The 26,728-nt window shown below is 37.1% G+C and overlaps 1 protein-coding gene across 1 annotated transcript in view; it reads right to left on the bottom strand.

The window, feature by feature from the left end:
• METAP1D (methionyl aminopeptidase type 1D, mitochondrial) overlaps positions 1-26,728 on the bottom strand; it is a 51,487-nt gene that overhangs the window by 5,824 nt on the left and 18,935 nt on the right. Inside the window, exons 2-6 of the mRNA XM_042784446.1 lie at positions 15,958-16,124; positions 13,292-13,441; positions 9,693-9,841; positions 8,931-8,973; positions 5,022-5,185 (exon numbers count right to left, since the gene is read on the bottom strand). Of these exons, the coding sequence (XP_042640380.1) occupies positions 5,022-5,185; positions 8,931-8,973; positions 9,693-9,841; positions 13,292-13,441; positions 15,958-16,124 (673 nt within the window). The remainder of the gene's footprint in view (positions 1-5,021; positions 5,186-8,930; positions 8,974-9,692; positions 9,842-13,291; positions 13,442-15,957; positions 16,125-26,728) is intronic.

The following is a 26,728-nucleotide window of genomic DNA, read 5'->3' as shown; positions in this document are numbered from 1 at the left end:
GGAGTCAATAGTACCTGCAGTGCTGCACCTCTTTTGCTGATGGCAAAGCCAGGCAAAGTGTTTGGCGCTGGGATGGACTGGCAGTGACCAAGCCAGTAAAGGAATATCACTGAGGTCCAGGCTGTACCCATAGGCAGAGCCTCTCGTATGGTGGTATCATGCTTCTGAGAGTAGGCAGAGAGAGGAGAGTTGGGTGTCAGTTCCCTCCCGAGAATCCTTCTTCCCATGTTGCCAGACAACAGCTAATTTTCCAAAAGGAGGGATGAGTGTGGAGACATGCATTGCTGTCCCGACAGCAGCCCAACAGGGAAACTGCCATGAAGCAGCAACAGGCAGGATCGACTCTCTACAAAATTCTCCCTGATACTCTGGAGCCTCCCCTGGAAGGAGCTCTTGGGTGATAAATGCCCCTCACTAAGAAGCTGAAAAGCAGGTTGAAAGAATTTCCTTAGGGGGCTGGCCCTGTGCAGATAGCTTCTAGGAGCATCTGCAGGGTAACAGCCATCCCAGCTCCAGAGGAAAAACAATCCATTCAGTTTTAGGACTAGAACTCCCATTTTTCAGGGCAGGGCGTGGGGGGAACCCCTCCAACCCTCCCCTCAAAACCTGGATCTTCTCTTTTTACCAAATTTTGTCACTTTTTCTTCAAGGCAGGTCTGGTCCAGTATTCTAAGCCCTCACAGAAGAAATAAAGTGAAACAAATCCCATTTTCAGTATTGATAGCAACTGCTTCTCTCTGGTGGCACAGAAGAATTTGGCTGATCAGAGAAGACAGCACAGACAGTTTTGCTACCCAGGCTGAAGGTCCCAGTGAACCAATTCCCAGATAGGGACACTTCTCCTGCACTGTCAGTTTCTTTCCCCAGGCATGAAACTTTATCAAAAACAGTCTTGCAGAGGAGCAGTCTTGCAGAATGGCTGAAGTTGCTGAACAAATCTGTCTTACACTTCTGGGCTGTGAATACTCTTGGGAAACACTGAGAGAGATAACAGATCTATGATAATTGTTTTCTTAACTAGGGGGATCTAAATTAACATATATATATATATTTTTTTTAAAATAGAAGTAATCATGTTTTTCTTAGATATACTGTTAGCAAAATGACCACTGAATGGCATATGTGCTCTTTTACTTTTTGAATTCTTGAAAACTGCATCAGCCTGAACTAGACTTGCTCATGATAAAAATATATATTTTGAATAGTAGCTTATTATCTAATTTGAAAAATTACAAAATTCTACAGGGAAAATATTAAAGTATTTTTCTCTTAAATAGTAATACTACACTGAGGGAATGCACAAGTTCAGGGATTCCCTATAATGACAATAAATGTTGAGGTATAATTAGTAATATTTTTGAAAGCCAACAATTGTTTTTTGAAAGAAAGGTACATTTTAGTTTCAAACTGGAACACAAATTACTGTATTTTTCTTACAATAATGCTGAACTTTTATTTGAGGTTCTCTGTTTCTGAAAGCAGACATGATGGATTGAAATAAAAGATAATTTATTGCAATGCTTACTTTCAAGTGCAGAGAGAAGCAGTGTAATTGTAATTTACAGTAGCTGTCAAGGAAAATCTATCACAGATGACATTAAAATGACTTATTTTGCCTGAGCCACTTATTGTTTAAATGTGCATAATCTGATAGAAACAGATTTAAAAAAAAAAATCTGCTTTATATTGTTCTAAATTAATATGAAAACATATACTTATGAGTTAAACATTTTAAACCATTTATTAATACTTTCATCACTACTATTTTTTCCTAGGAGTTGGAAATTGGTTTATTTAACAATATCACATTTATGTTTTTTAGCTCTCTACACTCACAACACTTCCACGTACCTGAACTCACTGTCTAAAAAGTAGATTTCAAACTAGATTTGTATCTGTCTGAAAGAAAAATGTCAGAAATGGTAGAAGAATATGGAACATAGGGCCCAATTCTGTTTCCACTGGAGCTGAACAACAGTTTTGCCACCACCTTCAATAAGAACAGGTTAGCAAAGATTCACATTTTTCTAAGCAAAATAACTCATGAATCCATGCAATCTTTTATTTGCAACCTGTAGTTGATGGGAAAAGGAACTGCTACCCAGGAAATACTCAGTGTTAGCTCTCGAGCTTCCATAACAAAGACTGTGTTAGAATACTGAATGCAAACTTACCTCTGCGGTATAATTATCCCCAAACCTATTGTAGAAAGGAAATATCCTGATTATTTGTGCCTAAGATATGTTCTGCATATCATTTGAACACCTTTAGAGAAATATTGATGAAAGAAACCTAGACGCCTTTCCATTCTGATGGGCCTAAATGTTTTCAGCTTGTTTGTGCTTGTTCTCAGGTATTTATGATATCTAACTCTCCTGAAACTTAAGATTTTGATTTATGTATGTATTATATATGTCTGTCTGCATTCAGATGTCAAACGACAAATAACCAAACACACAGCTTCACCAAACCAAGGCGATCTTTCAGCAGAGGCAGTGTTAAAGTAGTTCTAAACAAATCAGCACATTTAAATCATTGACACCATAAAATCTTGAGAAATAAAGTTAATGACCTGCTATTTCATATGTAGTTTTGAACAGCTACTAGCTTTGATTAATCTGCTTTTCAAAGGGGGCGCTGACTATATATTTACACTTTGCAAGTAAACTGACCTCTGTACCAACACAGCAAAAATCCAATGTCACATTCAATTCTGTTCTTTTTCTTCTTCTTTTTTTTTTTTTTTTTTTTTTTTTAATACAGCTAGAATTAATGTAGTGAATCTGTAATGAAATGCATTATCCTGCATGGAGATTTATCAGATTTTCCAATTGAATGCCATGCTTTGCTAGCACTAGCTGGAGTTCACCTGCATGTTGGTGTGGCGTGTGGCTCTTTTTTGTAAAGAGTTAAGTTGAACACAAAAAAAGGGAACAAAGGTCAGCACCCAGCCGCCACTTGAATGTGAGATTTTTCTTTTTATTCCCCTTGATGTATACTAGGCTCTGTGTTATTAGTCTTAATGATGGAAAATTGTAGTGTTGATACAAATCTTTTTTTCAAAGTAGTAGGCGGGAGCTCCATTTGTTAGTAAGTTTTTTTGTGACTAAAAGCCACGGACAGTACATTTATGTAGCAGTAAAAGGCCTAGATGCTCTTTCCATAGCAGAGCTAATTATTCCTACTGTGACCTTACTGATCTACCCTGTTCCTAGTACATCTCATCTGCACGCCTGTTCCTCTGTGTAGATGGTGTCAGAGAATATGAAAAACCCTATAATGAAACCATTTTCATGATGGAGAAAGGCTACTGGAGTTGCACTTGCTACAAAGAGGCTCAATTATATGAGTAATTGTGATAATTTTCTACATTCATAGCCTTCAATGGGGAAAAAAGAATGAGAGCCACAAAGGAAAATTACTTTAACAAGAAAGTACAGAGAGTAAAAATGGAAGAAGAGACAAAAAAGGGGAAAAAAATAACCAGAAAAAAAGTTTAAAAAATAGATCTGGAGGGAGGAATAGCAAGACAGGGAGAACAACAGAAATGCTCAAAAAGCCTATGTGCAGCTGTGTTGCACAATTAAATTGAATTTTTTTTCTGCAGTTGATGAATGTGACTACTGCAAATGTGCCTCTGTAGTTAGCTATCATTTGTTGTTCTGTGACAGGAAAAGGATAATTACCTCTCAGAGAGAATCAAAGGCTGACATGCCCTTTAGACACAGCCATGAATGCAGAGCTCGATAGAATGCTTGAATAAGAATCCAGTGTTCTGTGCCCCCTTCTACTCAAGAATAAATTTTGTTAAAATGCAAGAGCACCACCAGTAAATTTGTTGAACCCTAGGTGTTCAAAAATATGAGGTGCATCTATCGACTCATCCCATTTGCAAAAAGAAAACTACATTTTGAATTCACTTCTATTATATTCATGGACAGTAAGATAGTGAGATATGCATTAAATTTCTTTTCCCAGTAGGGGTCTGATTCAACATTTCCTATGAAAGAACAGAAAGACACTATCCTTTTTCTCCAGGCTAGTTAGCCTATAATTTAAAACTGTCAAAAACACAATTTTATACAAAGTCTTCAATAAAAGCTTCTCAGATATAACCCAAAGAGGTTTTACTAAAGTTTGATTCAGACTCTGTTACAATATTTTTAAAGCTATAAATACATCTAACTGATATTTTGCCGTTCTCTTTTTTCCTTAAAGTATTTGAAGATTTACAAAAAAAAAAAAAAGCAGCATCCTTTCAAGGTGACTAAGCCTTGCAGCTTTTAAGTAATCAGAATGTATTCAATAGCATGTTGGGACCATTAATAGTCCAGAGAAGTATTGCTTAATGAAATGTATATGATATATGTCTATTTTTTTTTTTTGGCAAACATTTTAAAATAATCCATAGGTACCTTCAAAAAACTAAGACATATTTTTATTCAAAACTGCCAGCAGAAGAATAGTCATGACTGCATTTACATGAAGGCTAGAAGAGATGCAAAATAGGGAAAAATCTCTGAATGTGAGCTCTTTTTTCCCTGTAGCACTGCTCTTTGTAAGATCAGAAGCTCTCGAGTTAAATATTTTTGTACTTTTTAAACAAAGAGACTTATTTATGTTGACTAATTCCTTTGTAACATTTGTTATTGCTATACAACGAAAACAATGGCTTCTAACCTTCTTACATTGTTAGACAGATGTGATGTAGTTTCACACACAAATAAAAAATAAGCAAAACCCCACCGTAAATTACATCTGTTAATTTAAATCTACCTTAGGAATATCTTTGCCTCTTTCTATAGTTATCTTTGCTGACCATGGTATAATTCACTTTAAAAAAAAAAAAAAAAAAAATCTCTTACCCAAGGAACAACGTTATAGCTTGGCAGTTCACATACTGATATCAGACTGAAATGATGGTTTTGAATCATAAAACATGTCATCAGCTTTATACCAAACCACCAATAACCTTTGTCCCACTTGCCAGCCCTCCCTTTACTTGTCAATATAAGGCTTACCTGATTGTGTTTCCAATTACAGAGAAGGGAGCCCCTGGTCTGCAAGCTGCAATTGCTTCATCTCTACATTTCCTGGCAACCTCCACTAACTTTTGACCAGAATTATCCACATTTCCCACCAAAAAGGTTTCAGAAGTGTCACCATGGTAGCCATTGTAATACACCTAAACATATGCAGAAATGTAAAGATGTTTTCCTGTTTTGCATCCAGAAACAGATCACCTCCTTAATTAAATCCATTATTTCTAGGAACGAGTTATATATTGCAACAGATAGACCATGGGTAATCTGTATTTGCAAGAATGAGACTGGAAAAGTGAAACATTGCAGAGGAAAAAAAAATAGGAAGGATTGCAAGGTGTGTAAGGGTTGCCAATTAAAAATTCAAGAAAAATGAAATTTGTGCATTGCTGCCCAGCAGTGCACTAGATGATGATGTTGCTCAGCCACAGGACATGAGGCTAACTGGGTTGTGTGTGAGAAGACAAGTGGGAGCTATGCGTGAGCTGAAGGGGGCCTTGGGGGCTGTCAGGTACCCAACCCCCCTGCCATCTGCCCCTGGGGCCAGGGACCTGCTTGCACCCCACAGGGGTAGGGCGTCGAGCCCCGGTGCTGGCCGTGAGTGCTGGGAGACCCGTACCTCTGCAACCAGCATTCCCCAGTGGGGTTTTGAGGTGATGCTGTGCACAGCTGGGTGAGTGGTCTATGTGCCCTGCTACCAACACCCAGAGGGAGCCCCATGGAAAGCATGGGCCAAATCCACTGCCAGCCATTGCACGTTTTCTTTAATCTCATCTTTAAACTACAGTGTGGCATCAACATCGGAATTTACTTCTGATTTCCAGACATGAATTTTGAAAGAGAATAAATGTACCATTCTGGCATGGCAAAGTTTCATGTGCTGAAAACATAGCACCCTGTTGAATTAATTAATTCATTTTTGGGGGTACATTTCACAGGTTTTAAATGTCAGCTCTCCATAAATTCTGCCGGGCACAGGAAACCCTGGCTATGCACCACGGAGCTCGGCAATGCACCACTGAAGTGGGGTGTGCAGCTCTGCAGGATGGCCGGCAGGCACATAATTGTAAGATCAAGCCAAATTTCCCTACAGAAAGACAAATTATAATGGTGCACAGTTTTGATCTTCTAAAACATTTTTTCTCCCCCAAACAGTGGGCAACTATCCTTCTAGGACTAATAACTCACCAAGCTCGAAGCACTGAACTTTTGCCACTGGTGAGCTATTTGTGAAAGACAGACTCACATTCTTTTTGGTCAATTCCAAACTAAAAAAAAACCACAAAATTTGCTACAGACAGTTTATCCCAAGGCCAGGTTTGTGTTCAGGCTGAGATGTGAAGAAAATGCCGGCAGTTAGGAGCAAGAGGTGTTTTAAAGAAAGGTGAGTGACAGCAAAGGCCCAACTGTGTTGCCACCACTCTGGTGGAGAGCAGCTGAGATCCCCTGCTCTACACCTTCCTCTGCCAGTCCAGACTGCCACTAAATCTTCTTTTTTTTTTTTTTTTTTAAATTTAATGCCCATTGGGCAGGTTTTAATCTAGCTAGTTCAAACTAAACTAGTTAATTTTTAGCTCTAGCAAGTACAACACACAAAACCCCAGCATTAAACATCATCATCCTGGAAAAGCAAATGCAGTTTTAAAACATAGAAGAGCTTAAGAATAATAATATTTACTGCAGCCCATCAACTGCAATTACATATTTCTGACATTAATAAGCTACAAACACAGCAACTGTAACACACTAATTCCTTAAAAGTCAATGAAACAACCAAGTTGTGAGAAATATTAACCTGGTAATGGCAGGCTGAAAATTGCACTGTGATGAGGATTCAGTGATGGATAATGCTATTGTTTCTACACTAAAATACACTTTAAAGGCTACATGATTCAATTCAATAAAATTTGTATTTCATCTATGAAATTTTACTATCTTAATTGTGCAAAAATTGATTTTTTTCTTCAAATAATTTGTACATAGCATGAAGTGTTTACACTTAATAACCAGAATATTATTTAATCATTTTATAGAACCTGTACACAATCATAAACAATTGGTTGTGCAATATTTACTTTGATTTTTATTCTGTCCACCTGTGAAACGTCCCAGTTTTGTTCATTAAAAATAAGCTAAAAGATCAGTTAGCAATACTGAAAACCAGTATTTTTTTTCCTCAGCTATTTTGGAACTGAATAATTATCAAACACAGCACAGTCCAGTTTTAAATGATAAAAAAATCTTACAAAGTTAATCAGCAATTCCCATCCTTGAAGGAATCTTCACATTCACAGAAACGTCAAGATTTATTTTATTTTATGAGCTTAAACAGAAAACAAAAAAATATGTCTTCAAAAAGACCAGCAACATTTAGTCAGACATTATTTGTAAAGCAGAGTAAACAAGATATGCACACTAAGTTAATATAAAAATGTTTTGTTTAGTTTATCGTGGAAAGTATCTGTGATATAAATCTACACTTTTTTTTTAATCTAAGGCACACTATTATCCTGACAGATAAAACAAAAAATAAAATGAACCCTAATGAGATACAAAGAATTCAGATGTTAAATCCTTAGCTGTTGCAAACTGATTTAGTCTAATAAAATGAGCAAAGCTACACCAGTTCACTGAAGTAAAAAAGTAGGCTAAAAATATGCTTTAAAAATGATAGATCACACTGTGTAAACCTGATAGTTAGAATTCTACAATTAGAAAGTATGGAGATGGGGAAGAATTTAGAAAGATTAAGAAACCTAATGAAACCAAACCCAGTTCTGGATCACACGTGAGTATACCATGGGAAAAAGGTCACTGACCCTAATTTTAATAGCAAAAATATTTTAGAAAGCTTGAATCTCATGCTCAGAGGTAGGTCTGCTGGAGATTTCTTTGCTTCTGTCAGTATGAAATTTGGGCCCATGGAAAATAGTATCAAGTTACCAAGAGTTTCTTTAATGATTAAAAAAGCTTGTTTTTATGAGATGTTACTCCCTTGCATGTGAGATGTTATTGCAAAATAACAGTGGGATTCAAAAGACGTCTGTGTTCATATTGGAAATAAATGGCACTTTGGGAAAATAAAAACATGTACAGTAAAAAGAAAAAAAGCTTCTGTGAGAATTTTTTTTTTTTTTTTAATAAATGAAATGAGAATTAGGCTTCCAGTTTCTGTACTTTCTTGCTCCTAAGAAAATCCAGCCAGTGTTTATTTAAATAGCTATAATTGACCATTATCTGGAAATATTAAGTCATAGTTATATCACACTATTTCTGTTTCTGCGCAGAAGGTTCAGGGCTTTTATACCAGAAATGGAACACAACACTACCTTCGGGGATTTTAATAAATGTAGGGAACACTGCTAGCAAAAGAGTTGCTGTCCAAATAGACTGACATACACAGGCCAATGTAGCCTCTAATGACAGAGTAAGATAATGACAGGCCCCACTCAAAATCAGCAGGAAGAGGAAGATCAATCTTGGCAGAGTGAAGGAAAAATGCTGGCTTTCTTCATGTTAGCTCATCTCATACATATCTATCTTCAGCTGCTGCCCAGTACTGTAGTGCTCTGCATTAACTACACAGTGGATCAATAACAATTACACCTTCTCAAAAACATGACACATAGCAGGATTGGGTTGACATTTCACTTAGGCCAACATTGATCTCAGTGCATCTGATTCCAGTCCTAAATTCAAGTCAGGCCTGGGTCTAGCTGGAATAAACACACAGTTAAAAACAAAAAAGGAAACCAGCTGCTTGTGACTTGGCTCAGAAGTAAACAGCACATCCATCTGTGCATCCCCCATCTCCAATCCACTATTCTTCCTGTTGCTACCAGTGATTCTAAAGTTGATCAAAGACTATTTTTTATATGAATTACTCACCGTGACATCAATGTTGATAATATCTCCATCCTGAAGAGGTCGACTGAAACATAAACAGAAAAAAAAAAAATAATGGTGACAGACAGTTCCCAACAAAGGGAATATAAGAATAAACACCTAATGACACATACATAAAAAATCAGAGGGTAGATATTTTGTGATGGAGGAAGCCAGAGGCAAACAGAATAACCATTTTTAATGTTCAGCTCTCACTACTTAGAGAATAAGTGTAGCTGAATATAAATTAATGAGAAACGACTACCAGAAAAACATACCAACACCTGAAAAATCTACCATTATATTTATTCTTTTTCTCTCACTAGGGTTCATATTTTACTTTGTGAGTAGCTGAATGTATCGCAAATAAAAAAAAAAAAACACATAAATGCAAATATATTTATTCCTTACCCTATACTTATTTTGCTGGAGGAAAAAACCTCAGACTGTACTGTTTGGTTTCTTTTTTGTTTTTTTTTTGTTTTTTTTTTTTTTTGTTTTTTTTTTTGTTTTTTTTCCACACACTCAACTCTGAAGGCATTGTGCTATTTTTTTTCAAGTATCTGGACAAACAGGATATTTTTTGTTCTATTTCACATACATTTCTATAATGTCTATCAGCATTGTGTGGTAACATGATATGCATCTGCAATATGTTTACATATGACAGTTTAGCTGAAGTATGTTCAATATTAAACACAATTTATTAATATCTGTTTAACATTTTCATTCCTGGTGGTAAAATGTATATTATTGGGGAAATACCTGTCAGGAATACCATGACATACCACGTTGTTTACAGAAGTACAAACAGATTTTGGAAAACCTCCATAGCCCAGAGGTGACGGATAGGCATTCTGTCTGATTATTTCATGATGAACAATGGAATCTATTTCTTCAGTTGTCATGCCAACCTAAAATACCAAACATAACATCCTGTTAAAAAAGCAAAGATAGTTTCTCATATTTACTGAATGTGATTGCAGCCAAGCGCTTCAATGAAATCTTGGATGTTTCAAATACGCTGCTTTGATACAAAACACTAAACTGCCTGATATACTTTATTGATATATTGGACCTTTTTTTTTTAAAGAGAAAAAGGTTTTAAATAAAGCATGCAGTAGAAATGAGCACTCAAAGGTTCCTAGAAAACGTAAAATACTGTCTACTTCCCTTCCGTTCTTTTTTCCACATTTGATTTCTCAAAGACACCAATTTTCCATGGCATCTTGTTTCAGTAGCTACTATAGAAATGTCTGGTTTCAATGCTTTCAGTCCTCTAAAACACAACATTACTTTCCCCTTTTATTTGTAAAAGAAAGGATCTTAATTCTTAGAACTGCCCAGTATATTTATCATAATGTACTTGTGCATTTTATGAATTTGTTTTCCAAGTATTCTTTAATTTTATAGAAGATTTAAATATTTGGCTCCATATCTTGAGGATATTTTACTTAAACTTGCCATTGCCTGGATGATCACACTGAATCTACAAGCACTTATCCATCATTTTTAGAAATCTTCATTTTTATGCTTGACATTTTCTAAACGTGTCTTTTTCTCATGATTTTACATATTAAAAAAACCCCCTCTCATAAATCATTCAGCCACTTTCTGAGTATCCATGGAGTGGAAAACGCACGTGCTTAAAATAACATTCTTCTCACTTTTCTTTTGGATTGACTATGTCTCTGGAATGGTTAGAGCTGAAATTTGAAATTTGGTAGGGAAACCTTCCTCATTGAGAAGAAGTGCCTTTGAGGGTTCCTCTGCAAATTGATTTTGATTTGAATGAGTTTTGAGCCTTTGAAAATCATACTTCGTACACATACACTACAGTAGCTGTGATTTTGGAGGAATTTTTAGTAACATGTGGAATGTAGGTAGGCTGTGGCGCAGGAGGCATACTTATCCATATATTGAAATATTCAGTGATCACGCACAGTGAATACAGTGGAGTGCACTTGTGTACTGTGCTGAGGATAAAACCAGGTCTATTTGCTCAGCTTGCACCTTGTTCAGCACAAAAGTGTGGTTGGGCAGATGAGGAGGGATAAACCCACTCAAGACCCAGACTTGGGGTTACTGTGCAACCCTCCTGCTTTGCAGTAGCCACTGCAGCCCCGGCGTGCTGTACCCCTCGGCTCTGGATAAGCACGGGTTTGTTGCTCCTGCCTTTGCTCACCCATCTATCCGCTTCAGCCCGTAGACAAACTGAACCGCTGCGTACCAGGCTGGGTGCTGTCTGCTACTGCTCTGCTCAAGGAATTCGATGTGGCTTTTGGACACTCAGCAGACAGATCTGTGCTCCCGGTGCGGCAGGCTTACACACTGTGAAAAGTTCTGCTTTTAACAGTATCTGCTCTACTTTTAAAGGAGCTTTTGCTAGCTGAGCAAGGTTGGGGAGGCATCTACTGCACACCTCATCCCGTATTTGGCCTGGGACAATCTGACGGTGTCTAGCATAATACTTCCACATTATCGAATTTGCTGCTTTATTCCCAAATCTTTAACCCAAATCCAGGAAATGCTATCATTATTATTTATAATAATAATAATAATAATTATTATTCAAAATACAATACCATATTGTATTTTTAAGTCCCACAGGCAGTAAATGGTAATATCAAAACCGCGCTCAGACCAAACTTGGTCTCTCTGCATCCATGCACTATAATGAACCTTTGTTATATTGGGGGATGTTACCGCCATTAGCTAAAGCACAGGCAAGAGCAGGTCTGGAGGGCTGCATGCAAGGCGGGTTCAGCAAGACAACAAGAACAGGTGGACGGATAGGGCTCTTCAGATAAAATAGGAATGCAGAGTTTACCTTATGAGAACAGCCTAAAAGAGCTCGGTTTGTTTAGCCTGGCACACTGAAAGCTGTAATAGCTCTATTACTGCGTGAAGGGGACAGACTCAAGGAAAGGCAGGAAGCTGTTTAAATTAAAGAGCAGTGTTGGCACAAGAGCAAATGGGTATAAACTGCCCACGTGCAGAGTCAGGCTAGAAAGCAGAAGGTGCTCACTGTTGATGAGGGAGGGTTTTGGAGCACCCTCTCTGTCAGAGGTGTCTTGGCCAAACGCTTGCTGGTGTAAAATGGAGCTCATGACCTGTCTGTGGCTGACCTGGGCAGCAGTCTTGGCACCGGAACTCCAAATGCCACCTCCCTCCCAGTCCACAGTTCCTGGTCACATAATTCTTACCTTATCCACCTTTTTGCTCCAAAATGTTCATTACGTGTATGCAGTAATTTGCTGTTACGTATGATTTGGCACATACTGTGAACTGCATCATAAGTTACACCGCGCTGCACACATATGTATTTTATACATGATAACAACCAAAGAGTATTAGTGGAAAACTGCTCTCATTCAAAACCCGCACTGCACCCTGATCATTCAGAAACATGTATATGCCCTTAACTTTACATTACTAAGTTTTACTGTACTGGGAAATAATTGCACATAAAAAAGTTAAACACGCATAAGCCTATGCAAGATTAAAGCTTCAGGCAGTTTTGTTATTGGCCACCCCAGCTTCAGAATTAAACCTCTGGCAAAGTGTGATGATAGCCAAAAGAAAAATGCATGGTAAACTGGTATTTTTTTCCCCCTTTTAAGTCAATGGCATTGACCTCTAGTCTCTGTCTATCCCTGCATCTCATAGCTACTCAACTCATTTTACCCTATCCAGTATGCTATTACATGAAATACCAAGGCAAGGCTAAAAAAGCACTCCTTCATCTGCAAAATCTGGTAGTAGGCTCCTCCCAGTACATTTTAACTTGGGAGGTGTCCCAAAAAGCATTCTGTAGAAACATTTCTGGAAACCATGAGGCTTTATTATCAATGCACTCTGGAAAATTGTGTAGAATTTGACAGCTGTTTTTTCCAACAGCAGCTCTATGAGTCGCACCGGACACCATGGGACAGTGAGTGGCTGAAGGATGGATGGGAATGGAGAAGGCAGCCCAGTCCTTCAGACTTGCACACATGCAGAGCCAGAACACATGATGTATGAGGATGATGGGCCATGAAAAAAAAGGAAAAAAATGTAGCATGGGCCTTATGAGAAACTCACGTGATTTGGCACAATCTGAACAGCGGGAGATGACAGACAGAGACTACACCTGAGCTAGCAACTCACTCTAAGTACTACATAGGTCTAAAATACATGAATAATTAAATAGGCATATCATGGACTGAATAAAAAGTTAATAAATCTTTCTTTTTTTCAGGATCTCACTTAAAGTTGTATGCACATTATGGGAAAGTTAAAAAAACAAAATAGTAGAAAAAACCCCCAAGTAAGCGAAAGCATAAAATATATCCAAGCTGCTATGGGACATCTGTAATTATTACCTTTAAGCCCTTTCCAGCCAGAAGTAGGACGTGACGGGCCAACTGACAAGCTTGACGAAGCCCTTGAATCTGATCTTCATTCTTAATTTCTATGTCGTCTCCCCAGTCTGGTACAATGCCTGTCGTCACATAGTCTGGCTTCTTTATGTGCTTGGAGAAAAAGGATTGAAAATGAAGATCAGAAAACTGAGCATGACAATGGGATCATTTTCTCAGATACTGCCTCCTGCTTCATGGCAGCTTGCCCTTTCTGTCGTAGTATCGACCTTCCTAAGCCATCAGGGCAAACCCTCAAGGCTGCCTCAGTATTTCTTCCACTGCCCTTTTGAACTTAACATTGCCTGTTACTACTGCCTTACACAGTCTGCTAGCCTTCCAGTGTTGAAACCTCAGATACTGCAGCCGACTTCTAGCACAGACATTCACAAGTTTTGAAACTGTGAGAGAAAGACTTAAAAACTCTTCATTTTCTTTTGCAAAGAGGCACATTTTCTACAAAAGGCATCTAAACACTGGAACTGACAAGACATACATACAGAATTAGGATCAAAAATAAAACTGATAAAATTCTCATTTTCTCGTTCAGACAAAACTCCTGTTAACTTCCATGAGATTGCTTTTTCTTAGGATTTAACTTGTTTTAATTTAGAGGTTTTTACTTACTAATCTACTTCATATGTTGTGCACAAATTTGTCCATCTACAACACTATGCGAGGGTATCCCAATTTGCTGTGTTAAGGAAAGTGTAATAAACTTATTTTCCACACTTAAAGTTCTCAGCCCTCATACAGAGGTGTAATTTAATTTCTGTTTTTTTTTTTTTTAAATCCATAAACATTCATGATACGTGTATAAACACAACAAACTAATAATAATGGCAACATTTTGCACAGACAGGGAAATGCACTTTCTCTTGGAGGGTCCTGGGCTGTTTCACTGGCTGGGGAAGAGTCCCCTCACCCACCACAGCTGGATTGATTCTCTGCCACTCAGCCACAGAGTGAATTTTGCCCTGGCTTCACAACATACCGAATCAAGATGGCAAGCAGAAAACACAGTGGGCACTTGGGCTGTGCACAGCAAGACCATAAAACAGCAGGGTGTAGGAATAAAGAAGAGTGGGGCAACCAATTAGCTCAAGCAGGACTTTAAATAGGAAGACTATTGTTACCTCTACGGGTATTTCATTTCTACTCTGATAAAAAGTGAAACTATCTTTAGTGCACTTAAGTCAACAGAATTTCAAATTTACATTTTGTTCAAATTAATGGCACATCAACCCTAACAACATCCTATTGCAGTAGTTTGGGACTTAATTTAGAAAAAACTTCATCATTTAACTGGATTAGCAACTCCACACACAGCAGCACCCTTGCTTTCCCCTTGGAGGGCACTTATCTAGTAACTGCTGAGACCTGACCCTGCTGACCTGTAAGATCTGTTCAGGGAGAAGCCCCCAGCAGCACACATACAAATGCCTGTGTATACAGCTTCACACCAAATCTTGAAAAAAACCATGTTATTTCAATGTGATTTCTGACATACTCTGTATAAAGTAATAACTTTGCCCTCAAGTTTTCAGAATTGAAGAACTGGACTGATTTTTAGACAGTCTGAGAACTCTGATCTGTGAAGACAACTTCTCAGTAGGACAATATATTTCTCCCTCTTTATCCTAAGAGAAGCATCTAAAAATAGAAAAAAAAGTTTGTAAATGCTACAATTTTTAAACCTTTGAAAATAAATAAAGCCTGTAACCCTATGTTCTCTCTGCACACAGTTTCTACAGTCTCTTAGGTGTAAGAGCCCTACATCCAGCATCCTTACCTGCTTATCTACCTAACAACTTTTTACTGTTTTTACTGCCCACAGAAATACCTCATATTTTTCATAAGAAATCTACAATGAAATTAAAAGTAAATTTTAAAAACTACTAATATACATCCTGAAAAGCACTGGTTTTCTTTTGGCTAAAGGAAAGATACTAAACAGTTAATCTGTACACTGTAATTAAATAGGGAAAAAAATAAATAAAAAAAACGAAATCAGAAGTGGAACATGTGTTAAAATTGCATGAAAAAGTTAATTTTGGCTCTAAAGTAAATAAAAATAAAAGTATATGTTGCAAGAAAAAAAAACACTCAGGCACAGTAAAGACAAGTTTAGAACATGCAGTGGGGCTGAGGGGCAGCTACCAGCAGGTATTGTGCATTCTCCTCCTAATTCTGATATACCCAATTAAAAAGCCTTCAACAAAATATAAACATTTTTATAATTAGCTTGCTAGAGATTTATACATAAAAGGAGTCAGATAATCATGAATGATTCCTACTGACTTTTGGTATGACCATCTATAACTGCTCAAAATGAGAATCTGGACCCAGAAGTGTTAAGTGTTGACAGGTGATTATAATATTCCACATTTATACCACCATAACTGAAAAAGTCCCAGGTTTAAACACCCTAATAACTACATATGCCACAGCGTTTAACATGGAAGACAGCTGAAAACTTCTCTCACCAGCACTCCTATTTCAAATACCAGACCAAGCAACAGGATGGTGATCCAAACCCCCAGCTGTCGGACAACGAATACACTTGATCATGCCTGCAGTTGAACTCTGTATTGACTGAAGAACAGATTAGATAATAGAAATTGCAGTACCTTAGGAACTGGGTGAGCTGGAGATACTGTGGCTGGCCAAACTATACTGAAAGCAGTATTTCTTTGTCCCTGAAGAAAGAAGCATCTTTGCTGTTGATTGCTTGACTGCTTGTGCAGGTAGATACGATTGCACGAAGAAAAGATTACGTGGCAGCCAGTAACAGAGCCTGTTAACAGATAAGTTAAAAATGGTTAACATTTTTTTCTACTACCACATTACAAAATGGAAAGTATGCAAAAATAAAAGCATCATGTAAAACAAACCACAGAACTCATGTAGTAGCTGAGGGTAGTTCAGATTGTTCAAATCTTGTACCGTTAAAGGAAGAGCATTAACACTGAGAAGCAATGAGAACAAAAAAACTCCCCAAACAATACTTTGCAGCTTTATAAAATACCAGATCTGTTTTGGTTTGATGCATTAAAAAGTAGCATGGGCATACTCCCCAAGGATTACAGCCAGAAGTGACACTCCAACTGGCCTCTGCCTGGAGCAATTTGCACGGCTAGAAGCTGCACTGTTCAAGGCTTGGCCAAACAGTGAATAAGGGACAATAGCAAGAAAGAGGAGAGAAAAAATTATTTCATGTTGATTTCAGACAATATTTTCAGCTGTATTTTTGCAGAATTGGTCACAGATTTGAGCTTAACCAAGTTAATGTAGCTCTCGTCATTAGTGCCAAGACACAAGGAAGGAGGTTCAATTTGTCTTGCCTAGCAGGGTAACAGAACAAACTAACAAGAGATATTTTTAATCTTGGTCAAAGGTAATTGAAAGAATTAAAATTTGTAATTGTCTTGGAACATCTGAAACAAATTTCCATTTAATTCACATTGGGAATTCGGGATGGCAGTACATCAGCATATTCATTGCTCAAACTTAGTTGTCAGGTAATGACACATTTTTCTCCCCTCAAAAAAGAAAAAAAAAAAAAAAGGGGGGGAAAAAAGGGCATTGAGGCCCAAAGGTTGTCAGAGACATCAAAACCAAAATAATGCATCACAAAAGACGATGCTTGCATCAAAACCAGGAAATACACTAAATTCAAAAGAATTATTGACACTGACCAATTAAACTACAATTACACGTAGTGCATATATCCATTACTCAAGCACTCTCCAACCTAAACAGAGGGGTTTTTTTAAACATAAGTTTCACATAATAGTTAATTTGCTTCTGAAAAATGTCATATGTATACAAACACAAGAGCGATCTTTTATGGCAAGTAACCCATACGAATAATTACTCCTTAGTAAAAAGGAAATGTTTTTGTTTAAACAGAAGTAACTAAACATTTTTATGTCACATAAATTAATCTACTGCATACTTTCTAACTATGTAAAAATGGTATTTTTTTTAGAAGATCTTCTTCCATATCTTGTATGCTTTTATTGTACCTTCCTTCCTTTCCATCGGATGCATTTATTATGTTCAGATGCAGAAATTATCCTTCCACATATACACTTGGCTGCATACACAGCCCTTTCACAGCATTCCATGATATACAGGAGATACAAATTACACACCTTTTTTGGAGCCCCAAACCCCAGAATGAATGAAATAGTTGCATGGGGTTTGCTTTAGAAGCATTCCCAACTGTCTCTTTGCACACTGATCAGAGCTACATTTAGTTACCCATATCTGAAAGGTTGTAGAGACTTTTACCCAATACAAGAAAATTACTACTGGTTTTTTTTTTTTTTTCTTTAATTGTTGGTAAGTAACAGAGCAGAGTTGGAGAGCGCGGCTCAGCTCTAGCTCTCAGTATAACCTAATTACTCCAATGGAAGTTGTCCGCTTCAAAAAGAAAGAGAATGTCCCCATGGAAGTGGAGTTGCACAGTTAACAGAGGGCTGGATTGGTTTGGTGGTGTTTTAACTATAATTTAATCAACAGCCTCATAATCTACTGCTTTCCTAGGGTCTCCTTCACAAGAAAAAAATAATTAAAAAAAAAAAAATCTGGGCCATCTAACGTGAAACAACATATATACACATCCAAAGAGCCCAAAGTATCCTACAAAGTCTCTGGCTGGTTTGCACCCATTTCTGGAAGCACAGAATCTGCTGATGTAGCAACTTCTGGGCCATCAGAAGCTGGCAATCAGTCTGTCAGCATAAGCTAAGGCAGCTCTTTTACAGAGTGCAGTGGAAGTACCTTCTTCTTACCACAGCTGAAGGTATTATAAATACACTGAAAACCCACACTCACTGATGTGGTCAGCTGAAGTCCATGTAGACATCAGCACGTGAAGGTGTATTTCAAATGCTCTCCTTGATGCACAGCATGCTGCCCAGGCACCTTGTCTATCGTGTAAACGTTTAATTGGGAAAGAAAAGGTGCAAGTGTGCTTGTCAATTATTCAACAATAAAATTCCAACTGTCCCAAATACACAATCTTAAATACATTACACCAGTTTATATTCACAGGTGCACGCCTATCGACTATCCCACATTCAGAAGGGATACCTTTTTATTTGGAATAAAATTTTTACATCTATTCTCCCAAAGATACACTGTAAGTTTTGTCACAAGGTAACAGGATAATAAGGTACTGTAGTCTGTTGTTATTCTACTAACTACTCATTATAAACCAGACGCATACAAAAATATCTACTACTTGAACAGGTGAAATGCGACAACCAAATAAATATCACTGCAGTATAATATGACTCCTAAAATACATCACAAGAATTATAAACACAGGACAACTAAACCTTTATTTGAAATATAAAAAATAATAACAGAAAACATTCTCCTACAAAGTAAAAATAAAATGAAATAAAATGGCATTAAAATATAATGAAGTTACTGTTTTACAATTAAAATCTGGACTCCATCCACACACTTCCTTAAGAAGGCCTTCCTAATGCCTCCACAGCTCCTTTTATTTTTTAAGCTCCCATATTCACAGCTAACTCAATATAGCAATATCATCAATCACTGGAGACAGGAACAACTGGCTATATTCTCCAAGCCTGGCTCAGATATTCCCTCCTCCCCATCCCTTACACCTATCAAAGCTTTCCTCAGAGATTTATTTACTTCTGCAACACTGGCGCTCAAGCACATCCTTTTTGTTAAGCTTTTTGTATATATTAATTACCGTAAGTTCATTAACTCAGGATTTATGCATCTTCCAGCGGAAACTGCAGCCATCAGAGAGAGCCCAGAGTTTGAAGCCGGGCCGCCCGGTAAGACACCAGCACAGCCAGGATGCAAAGTTGACCCTTTACACGTTCCCTCTCTCCCCTAACAGCAAGGCTACATCACCTGCCAGGAGTAACAAAATATTTACTATCAGCTGCAATAAGGGGAATTATTACCAGTGTTACTGAATCACATCAGCAGATACGATGTACTGAGCACAGAAAATTACAGACAACTGCTCCTCTGACTTGCCAGTGAATCACACTGTGCAATGTGTATGCACGCATGTCCTGCCGGAGCCGCTGGATTCCTCAGCATACCTTCCAGGCCTTAATTTGTATTAATAATATAAATACGCATTGTGAGCTTTTGTGAATTACCAGATGAACTCATCTTGTGTGGAAATTACATTTTCTTTTTCTTTTAAACGAGTCAGTCAGAGGGGCTGAATACAGAATTCAAGTATGATGATGGGTGGGAGCATTTTAAGTGACTGATTTTACAGCACAATGTGCCCTATATTTATTAGCCTTTTACTCTAGGTCTATTTTAATTGTTATCTGTTCATGCATGCTACACTATATAATGAAATGCTCCCATTTCACTCACAGAGTAGAGAGTTTTTTATGTGTATCTCTATTAATGACCCTTAATTAAGTTGATTTTAGTAATTTAAATGTGATTTTCCTCTGGTCAAGAAGTATTTTTAAAGGGAGATGTTGGAAATGAACTCTTACATAAACCCTTTTCTAATGCTTCTTGTTTAACAGTTACAGCAATTTATCAGCTATGTTTTCAATGAATGAGGTATGAGGTAGCTATGCAAAAAACTGTTCTTCTACATGATTCATCAAATGTGATCGTTAGCAACTATTTTTTTGGTATTTATTTATGAAAGACTTAAAATTTTCAAGCAATTAGCAAAAATATTACCAAAGGATAAACTTCATTACAGTTCTAAGGTACAATAAATACAAGGCTGCACCTTAAAAGAGCCAAGAAATAAAATTAACATATTTTAAAATAATTTGGTCATATTATCAACAGAAGCACAGTACCAAAATTATTTAGAATTACAAGAATTAACATCCAACCCATTTAGGAAATAAAATCAACCTGCTCTTGACAAAGTAAATCTTAATATACATGAACAATTAACAACATCAAAAGCATTGTCCTCATAACACTTCTTAAAATATGCAATTTAGTTGTTTGTTTATTGTTTTGGGTTTGGTTGTTTTTTTTTTTGTTTGTTTGGTTTTTTTTTTTTTTTTTTTAACTTAAAAAAAAAAAGAATAACTGTGGAGGTTTTCTTAGCATATATGTACTTGAGGGTGAAACACTAGAGATCTTTTATTTGGCTTGTCAGGTCATTTTAATATATCATAATTTTGCTTCTTATGCAAATATTCATTTTGCTGAAACTTCAGAGGAATGAAGTTTAAAGTGAAGTATTAAAAATCATTAAGGGTAATAATATGTGAAATCCAACCTAGGCAAGAATATATAGCTTTTTACCTTTAATTACCAAATGCTCCCATTTTTCAATCTGAAATAATTGTTGAGGCTTGAAAGACATTTAACTTGTAATTGTAATTGTAACTGTCTAATAAAACACTAATTTTGTAATCCCTGTGTTGCAAAGGTACATCCAAGCTTCAAAAATAGGATGGGAAAGATTAAAGGTTCTCTCCAATTCTCTGTTTCTGTGTAACCTGTGTAGCAGAAGAGAGGCTCACATTTCACAAGCAATAACCTGTGTATTTGCAAAAAAAAAAAAAAAAAAAAAAAAAAAAAAGGAGAGGAAAAAAAAAGAACAACATAGGGAAATGCCTGAGGCAGAAGTTGAAACCGATTGGGTAAAGTATAAGGACAAGAGGCCTTGAAATTAAACAAAAGCAAATTCATTCTGTTGACAGATGTTGATTACATCAAAGCCTTGAAAGAACTTTTTTCTGTTTCTTTTTTTTTTCCTTTTTTGCAACTAATACCTCTGCGTTTTCTATACATTAAGGATATAGCGTATCTTAATCAACATAACCCAACACGTAATAATTTTTAAATTTGGTAAAAGTATATTGTAACGAGGTCTTAACGACAGGCTTCTCCAAACAAGAGTGTATTCACATGGTCATGTCTGCATACCCGTGCTGGTCACGCCATCATCAGCCCCTTACTTCCAGGGGTTAACTGCTCTGGCAGCCAAATAAAATACAGAGAGCGCTGTGTAATTATGGAGACAGTCAAAGGGCAGACTCTATTTTGAAATCTATTTGCACAGACAAGGTCTTCCAATTTCGCTTACAGGAAGCAAGCTGGTAAAGGGGGTCTCCTCCTCTCCAGATGCTTTCCACACGTTTTTCCCACATCAGGAAATCATGGACATGGACACCATGCAGCACTGTTTCCTGGATTGCAGGACTATGTCATTACAAGGAGAAGAGCAAGTCCATGCTCGTGAGAAATATTTCCTCCTAATTGCCCATATTAGGGGAAAGCAAAACCCACAAGGACTACTGAAAATGTGACTAGCAGCAATTTGTAAACAGGACGCAGCCACAGCTGTCATGATGGTACTGGAAAAGAGAAAACAGAAATGAAAGGGTAAAAACACTCTGTTTTTAATAGCATGATTGGGGAAATGAAATATTCATCAGGATAGATGTGACTTCAGTTACAACAGCAACACATTGGTGAAAACCTCAACAACAGCATGCTTATGATTCTACCCTGACAAACCGAAACACAGGCCAGTATCTTGCAAACATTATATTCTAATTGGCATTGTTTTATTTAATTATTGAAATGAACTGAAAATTAACAACAGAAGTTGTTTAGTTAATAAAGGCATTAATAGAACTGCTGTTCTAGTTACTCTCATAAGAGGCAATAAAGCAAAGCAATGGCCAAATGCTGACCGACTCCAAGGAAGCAGAGTCAGTCCCTCTGCCAACACCACCGGGACTCCTCCACAACACTGAAAAAAGTCAAGTTTGGCCCTCAGGACCAGTTATGCTCCCTGATAATTAGAATTGTGCCCTTATTTCACAGAGAGCGGAACCGGGCAATTTGTTTGATGTATGCCAATACAAATAAGTTTTTTAATTGGGTTTAAATTTATAAACTATATGGAAATACATTCTTGTTTGGCTTTACTTACTATGACTTAGTCTAGACCAGCACACTAAAATGATGAATCGGTGCCTTCTGGAATAGTGCCGTTCTTCTAATTCATTATTCAGTCAAACTCAGGGCCAACAAAATAGCTGTTCTACAAGTTGGTAAACTGGGAAACCACAGAGAATCAGAACCTCTTCTATTTACAGGAAGGATGACAGCCTAAGGGTACTTCATCCCAATAATAACAACATTCAAGTAACGGTGCCCAGGTCATGACAAGCCATGACCCTCCCCATAGCTCCTTCAGGAAGCTGGCTTGGTGCCACCTTTTATCAGCAGCAACCAACTGTGCAACTTTAACAAACAACAAGAAAAGGAAAAATTAATTTTATATCCTTAAAAAGCCCTTCAAACAATTGAGCAACATATATGTACACACAGTCACAGCAAGCCAGTATAAGAAAGAAATTCACTGACTGGATAAAATTCTGGTATCATTAAACAGTACTTTCCCATTTTATTATAGGATCTAAAAAATACAGAGTACAATCTAAATATATCTGAATTATATTCATTCATATTCCAAAGGAAATTAATTGTCTATTACAGAAAATGTGACTGGGCTGTACAGCCTTAACTTTGGGAACAGGGCATTGCAGTTCTCCAATAGAGCCTTACATCCCAGTGTTACTTCTAGTATGTTTTCTCTCTCCAACAGAAGGACACAAGTAGAAAACAAAAAGAAACTGTATCACAGCAAAATGAAACAAGTCAGGTACAAAAGCTGGGCAAAGCAATATTAAGAGTTTCACATACGGTTAATATCAGGGGAATTTAGGCTCCAGATCACAGCATCTGGCAAGTTTCAACTTCTGTGACTAGCAGGAGAAACATTACTCTTATGTTACTGCATTCCTATATTGAGGAAATTAATTTATCATAAAGTGAATAAATTAGAATGATAAACATATCTGCTCCAGTTTGCATATATAAATAAATCTTTCAATCACTCTCTACCTATCTTTAGGTTTTTTAAAAGATCAGAGAAATTACTTTTGCTTGAAAGATTGGTTATTGTATTCATTATTTCCATTTTGTAGGGGAGCAACAACTGTTGGAACAAGTTACTCAGTTTAAAAAAATAGGAGTTGTTTCAGATTAAAATAATAAGCTATTCAAATAGTCCTTACACAGACACACAATACCGAATCTTGTTGTTAATATGCACCCACCCACAGCTTTAACATTCATTGAATCCTACCGGGATAAAATCTTTTCAGGTGCTCTGTAAAACAACTGTTTTTCAGCTGGCATGTTTATGCCCTATATACACGCCTGATACGACATTAAATGTTAAAAATAAATCTGAAATGGAAAAAATATGTCTGAGTCACCACAAAAAATGTTCGCCACCCTTTTAGTGGGTGAGCAAGGCTGCTGAAATAAGAGCAATCATTGCACAGAAAATTTAGGAGTGCTCCTGAACACTGTATCAGGATTTTCTGAGTAGCTTGAAGCATACGAAGAGAATGGGCTGTCAGGAGTCTTTTCCCTTCACAAAATACAAGAGCCACTGCAGTAATTATTTTCAATACACCTACAGCTGAATCTGTAAGGATACAGGGTGATTTCTGAATTGTAAGCCAGTCTTATCTCAAAATTAAAAAAAAAAAAAAAAAAAAAAGTGTACACTGCTAGCAATTTTTGGATGAATAACTGAATAAAACAGTATTACGTTACTACTCATTTGGTAAAATGACAGCTAGCAGTGTTTCTTGCCTTGTATGAAATGTTGTTAATTACTTGTATTGTCCTGTTTTCACATGAAAACACAAGTTACATTAGGACTATGAGTCTTTACTGACAAAACACATACATGTCCTTTGCTAGAGTAAAGAGTGTAAGGTTGGGGAATAACATCCTATAACCCAGACTTCAAAGTATATGCGGAGAGAGGTGTAAGAGTTTACAGCTGTTTCTACTAAACTATTGTGGTGGTGGTGGTAATAAGCTCTTATTTTTTTCAAGAAGATACTCTGCACATGGAAGATGTTCCAATCAAGAGCTTGCTGCAGATAACTTGCAGCATCCTTATTAAAACATTTATTTTTAAACCTGTCAGTCATTAGTATATGCTATTAATGCATAAATTGGAATCTTATTCATGAATATGTGACATTTGGGACACTGAATGAATTATAATGATAGGATTATGGATCAAATTTGGAAGAATATGGTATAATGCTTGGGAGCTGTTTTAATTTTTTTAAACATTACCTTTCACTTATCTCCTTGCTTAACAGTTACAAAGACCTCTTTCTTATCATAAAAGTCTCTGTTTATCAAACAGTGATACAGGAAGAAGTTGTTTACATTTTCAGAAGTACCAACATACATCACTTATGACAAAAAAAAACAAGCACTCCATAAGAAATGCTCAATCACTGTCAATCATACACACTAAAATATATATAAACCAAAGCATGTGGTGTGAACTATATTAGATTCAAACTGAACACAGAATTACAACTATAACAAACAAAAAACAAATAATTACAAGTGACTCATAGGCCTATTTACACATCTCACCAAACTGCTGGAAAGGTAGGTAACCATAGAAACCTGACAGCCTAAATTCAGTACTTTAAAATTTGTATTTAGTTTAAGATGCTGAAAATGATGCTTCTATTTGATGAAATCCATATTTTTAAAGTTTTCAGGTTTTGCTTTGGTACTTAAATAAATGCTTTACATTATTTCATCTCACTGTTACTAATAATTTGCCTTCAATATTTGATTTTATCCAAGTAAAGATTACACTTTACTCTTCGCAATACAAAATGTTAGTACATTTCAATACTGCAAATTAATATTTCTAACATTTCTTTAACAACTGAAATTAAATGATATAAAACAGACAGTCCTGCACTTACTATTAAATGTTTTGCATATAGACTTTTCTAAGCTTCACACAAGCAAAAAAAAAAAAAAAAAGATTACTCAAATTAACTGTTAAAGCTGAAATGCTAATAGCCTTTTCAACTTATAGTCCTTTTTCACTGACAATTACAATTTGCATGGCTTAAAATTTAATACTATGATTAGTACTAATGTCCTATATTTTACTTCATAATCTAAATGAGTAAAATATTATTTTTGTAGTTCACTGGCTCTTATGCTTAGGCTGTAATGTTCAGTGTGTATTTCATTATGCAGATGAGCAATGGATGTCGTCTAACATGATTTAAATGGGTCAACAGTATTTTCCTATTCACATTAATCATCCAGACAGCCACCAAAAAAAAAAAAAAAAAAAAAAGCAGCCTTGAAAACTAACCTAGGAAATCTCTTTTTATGACCGACTCTTCACACTAGTCAAACAACAGCAAACACATGGGACGGGAGCCGGGAGCCTCGCCAGCCAGGGAGCCAAGGCTGGGCGCTGCTCCTCTCGCTGGTGCACAGCTCCTGCCGCAGCCGGTGCCGGCAGCGCTCCCCGGGCTGCCCGCGGCCCTCTGCCAAGAATGATTCTCATCCCGCAAAGTTCAATGGGAGCTGTGTGTTGACAAACTGAGCAAATTTGAATCGGCAAAATTCGTTCTTGGCAAGGGGACGTGCAACTGCGCTGAACGCAAAGGCGTGCTGCCCGCTGACGCTGTGCTGGCAGACGGGCTGTTCTTCTGTAAACACACTTGTTGGAAAACTCCCACTAAAGTCAAAGGACACAGGATCAGGCCGTTTATTGCCAATTGTTTATAAAACACATCAAAATTAAGGGCTCTATTCTCAAGCCATGTAACCATCATCTACGGCCCATTTCATATATGGCATATTGCAAATAAAATGGTCATTTATAAATAGCATAGTGCTTCTGTGGAAAGGGAAGCTGTTCTAGTAAATGCTAAAGGGAAAGAACATAATTACAAACCAGGCAGAAAGTAACAGGATGATCAGGTACCAAACATTCAGGCTCATTTATCCAATAAATATATTATTAGGACTAAAAAAAAAAAAAGTGATCAAGATTGCCTCAAACACAAAAGTACTGCTACAGCACAAAATCTCTATAAAGGCAGAGATGACGTGTTTGATAATATTATGATATAACAGGGCTGGCAGAGCTTGCCTGGGAAACCCCATGCTGTTCATACCAGGGGGCAGATCCTGCTGGACAACAGAGGGGAGGTCCGAGCTTCTCAGAGCCGGGATGCAGGGGCTGTGAAGCAGTGGGCAGGTGGGTGGTGGGACTCCTTTACCTCCACCCTCACAGCTGCTGGACATCCAGCAGTGGATGGTTAAGCCTTACCAGTGAGGGGTCTCTGCATCCATCCTTATTTAGACACACTGATAACAGCACAGCCATCAATGTTTCAGTTTATTTTCTAGTTACAAACTCCTGAAACTGGTTTTGGTTACTGTTGAAAGTAGCTGTTATTTGCTAAATAGGTGTCAGTGATACAGCACACATAACATCTCTTCTCCAGAAGTGATACTGGCCAC

This window comes from Tyto alba, unplaced genomic scaffold, assembly GCF_018691265.1.
Source record: "Tyto alba isolate M040663 unplaced genomic scaffold, T.alba_DEE_v4.0 Super-Scaffold_7, whole genome shotgun sequence".
Classification (NCBI taxonomy): Eukaryota; Metazoa; Chordata; class Aves; order Strigiformes; family Tytonidae; genus Tyto; species Tyto alba.
The sequence above is the reverse complement of the archived record's forward strand: the minus strand, read 5'-3'. Positions and strand labels throughout refer to the sequence as shown.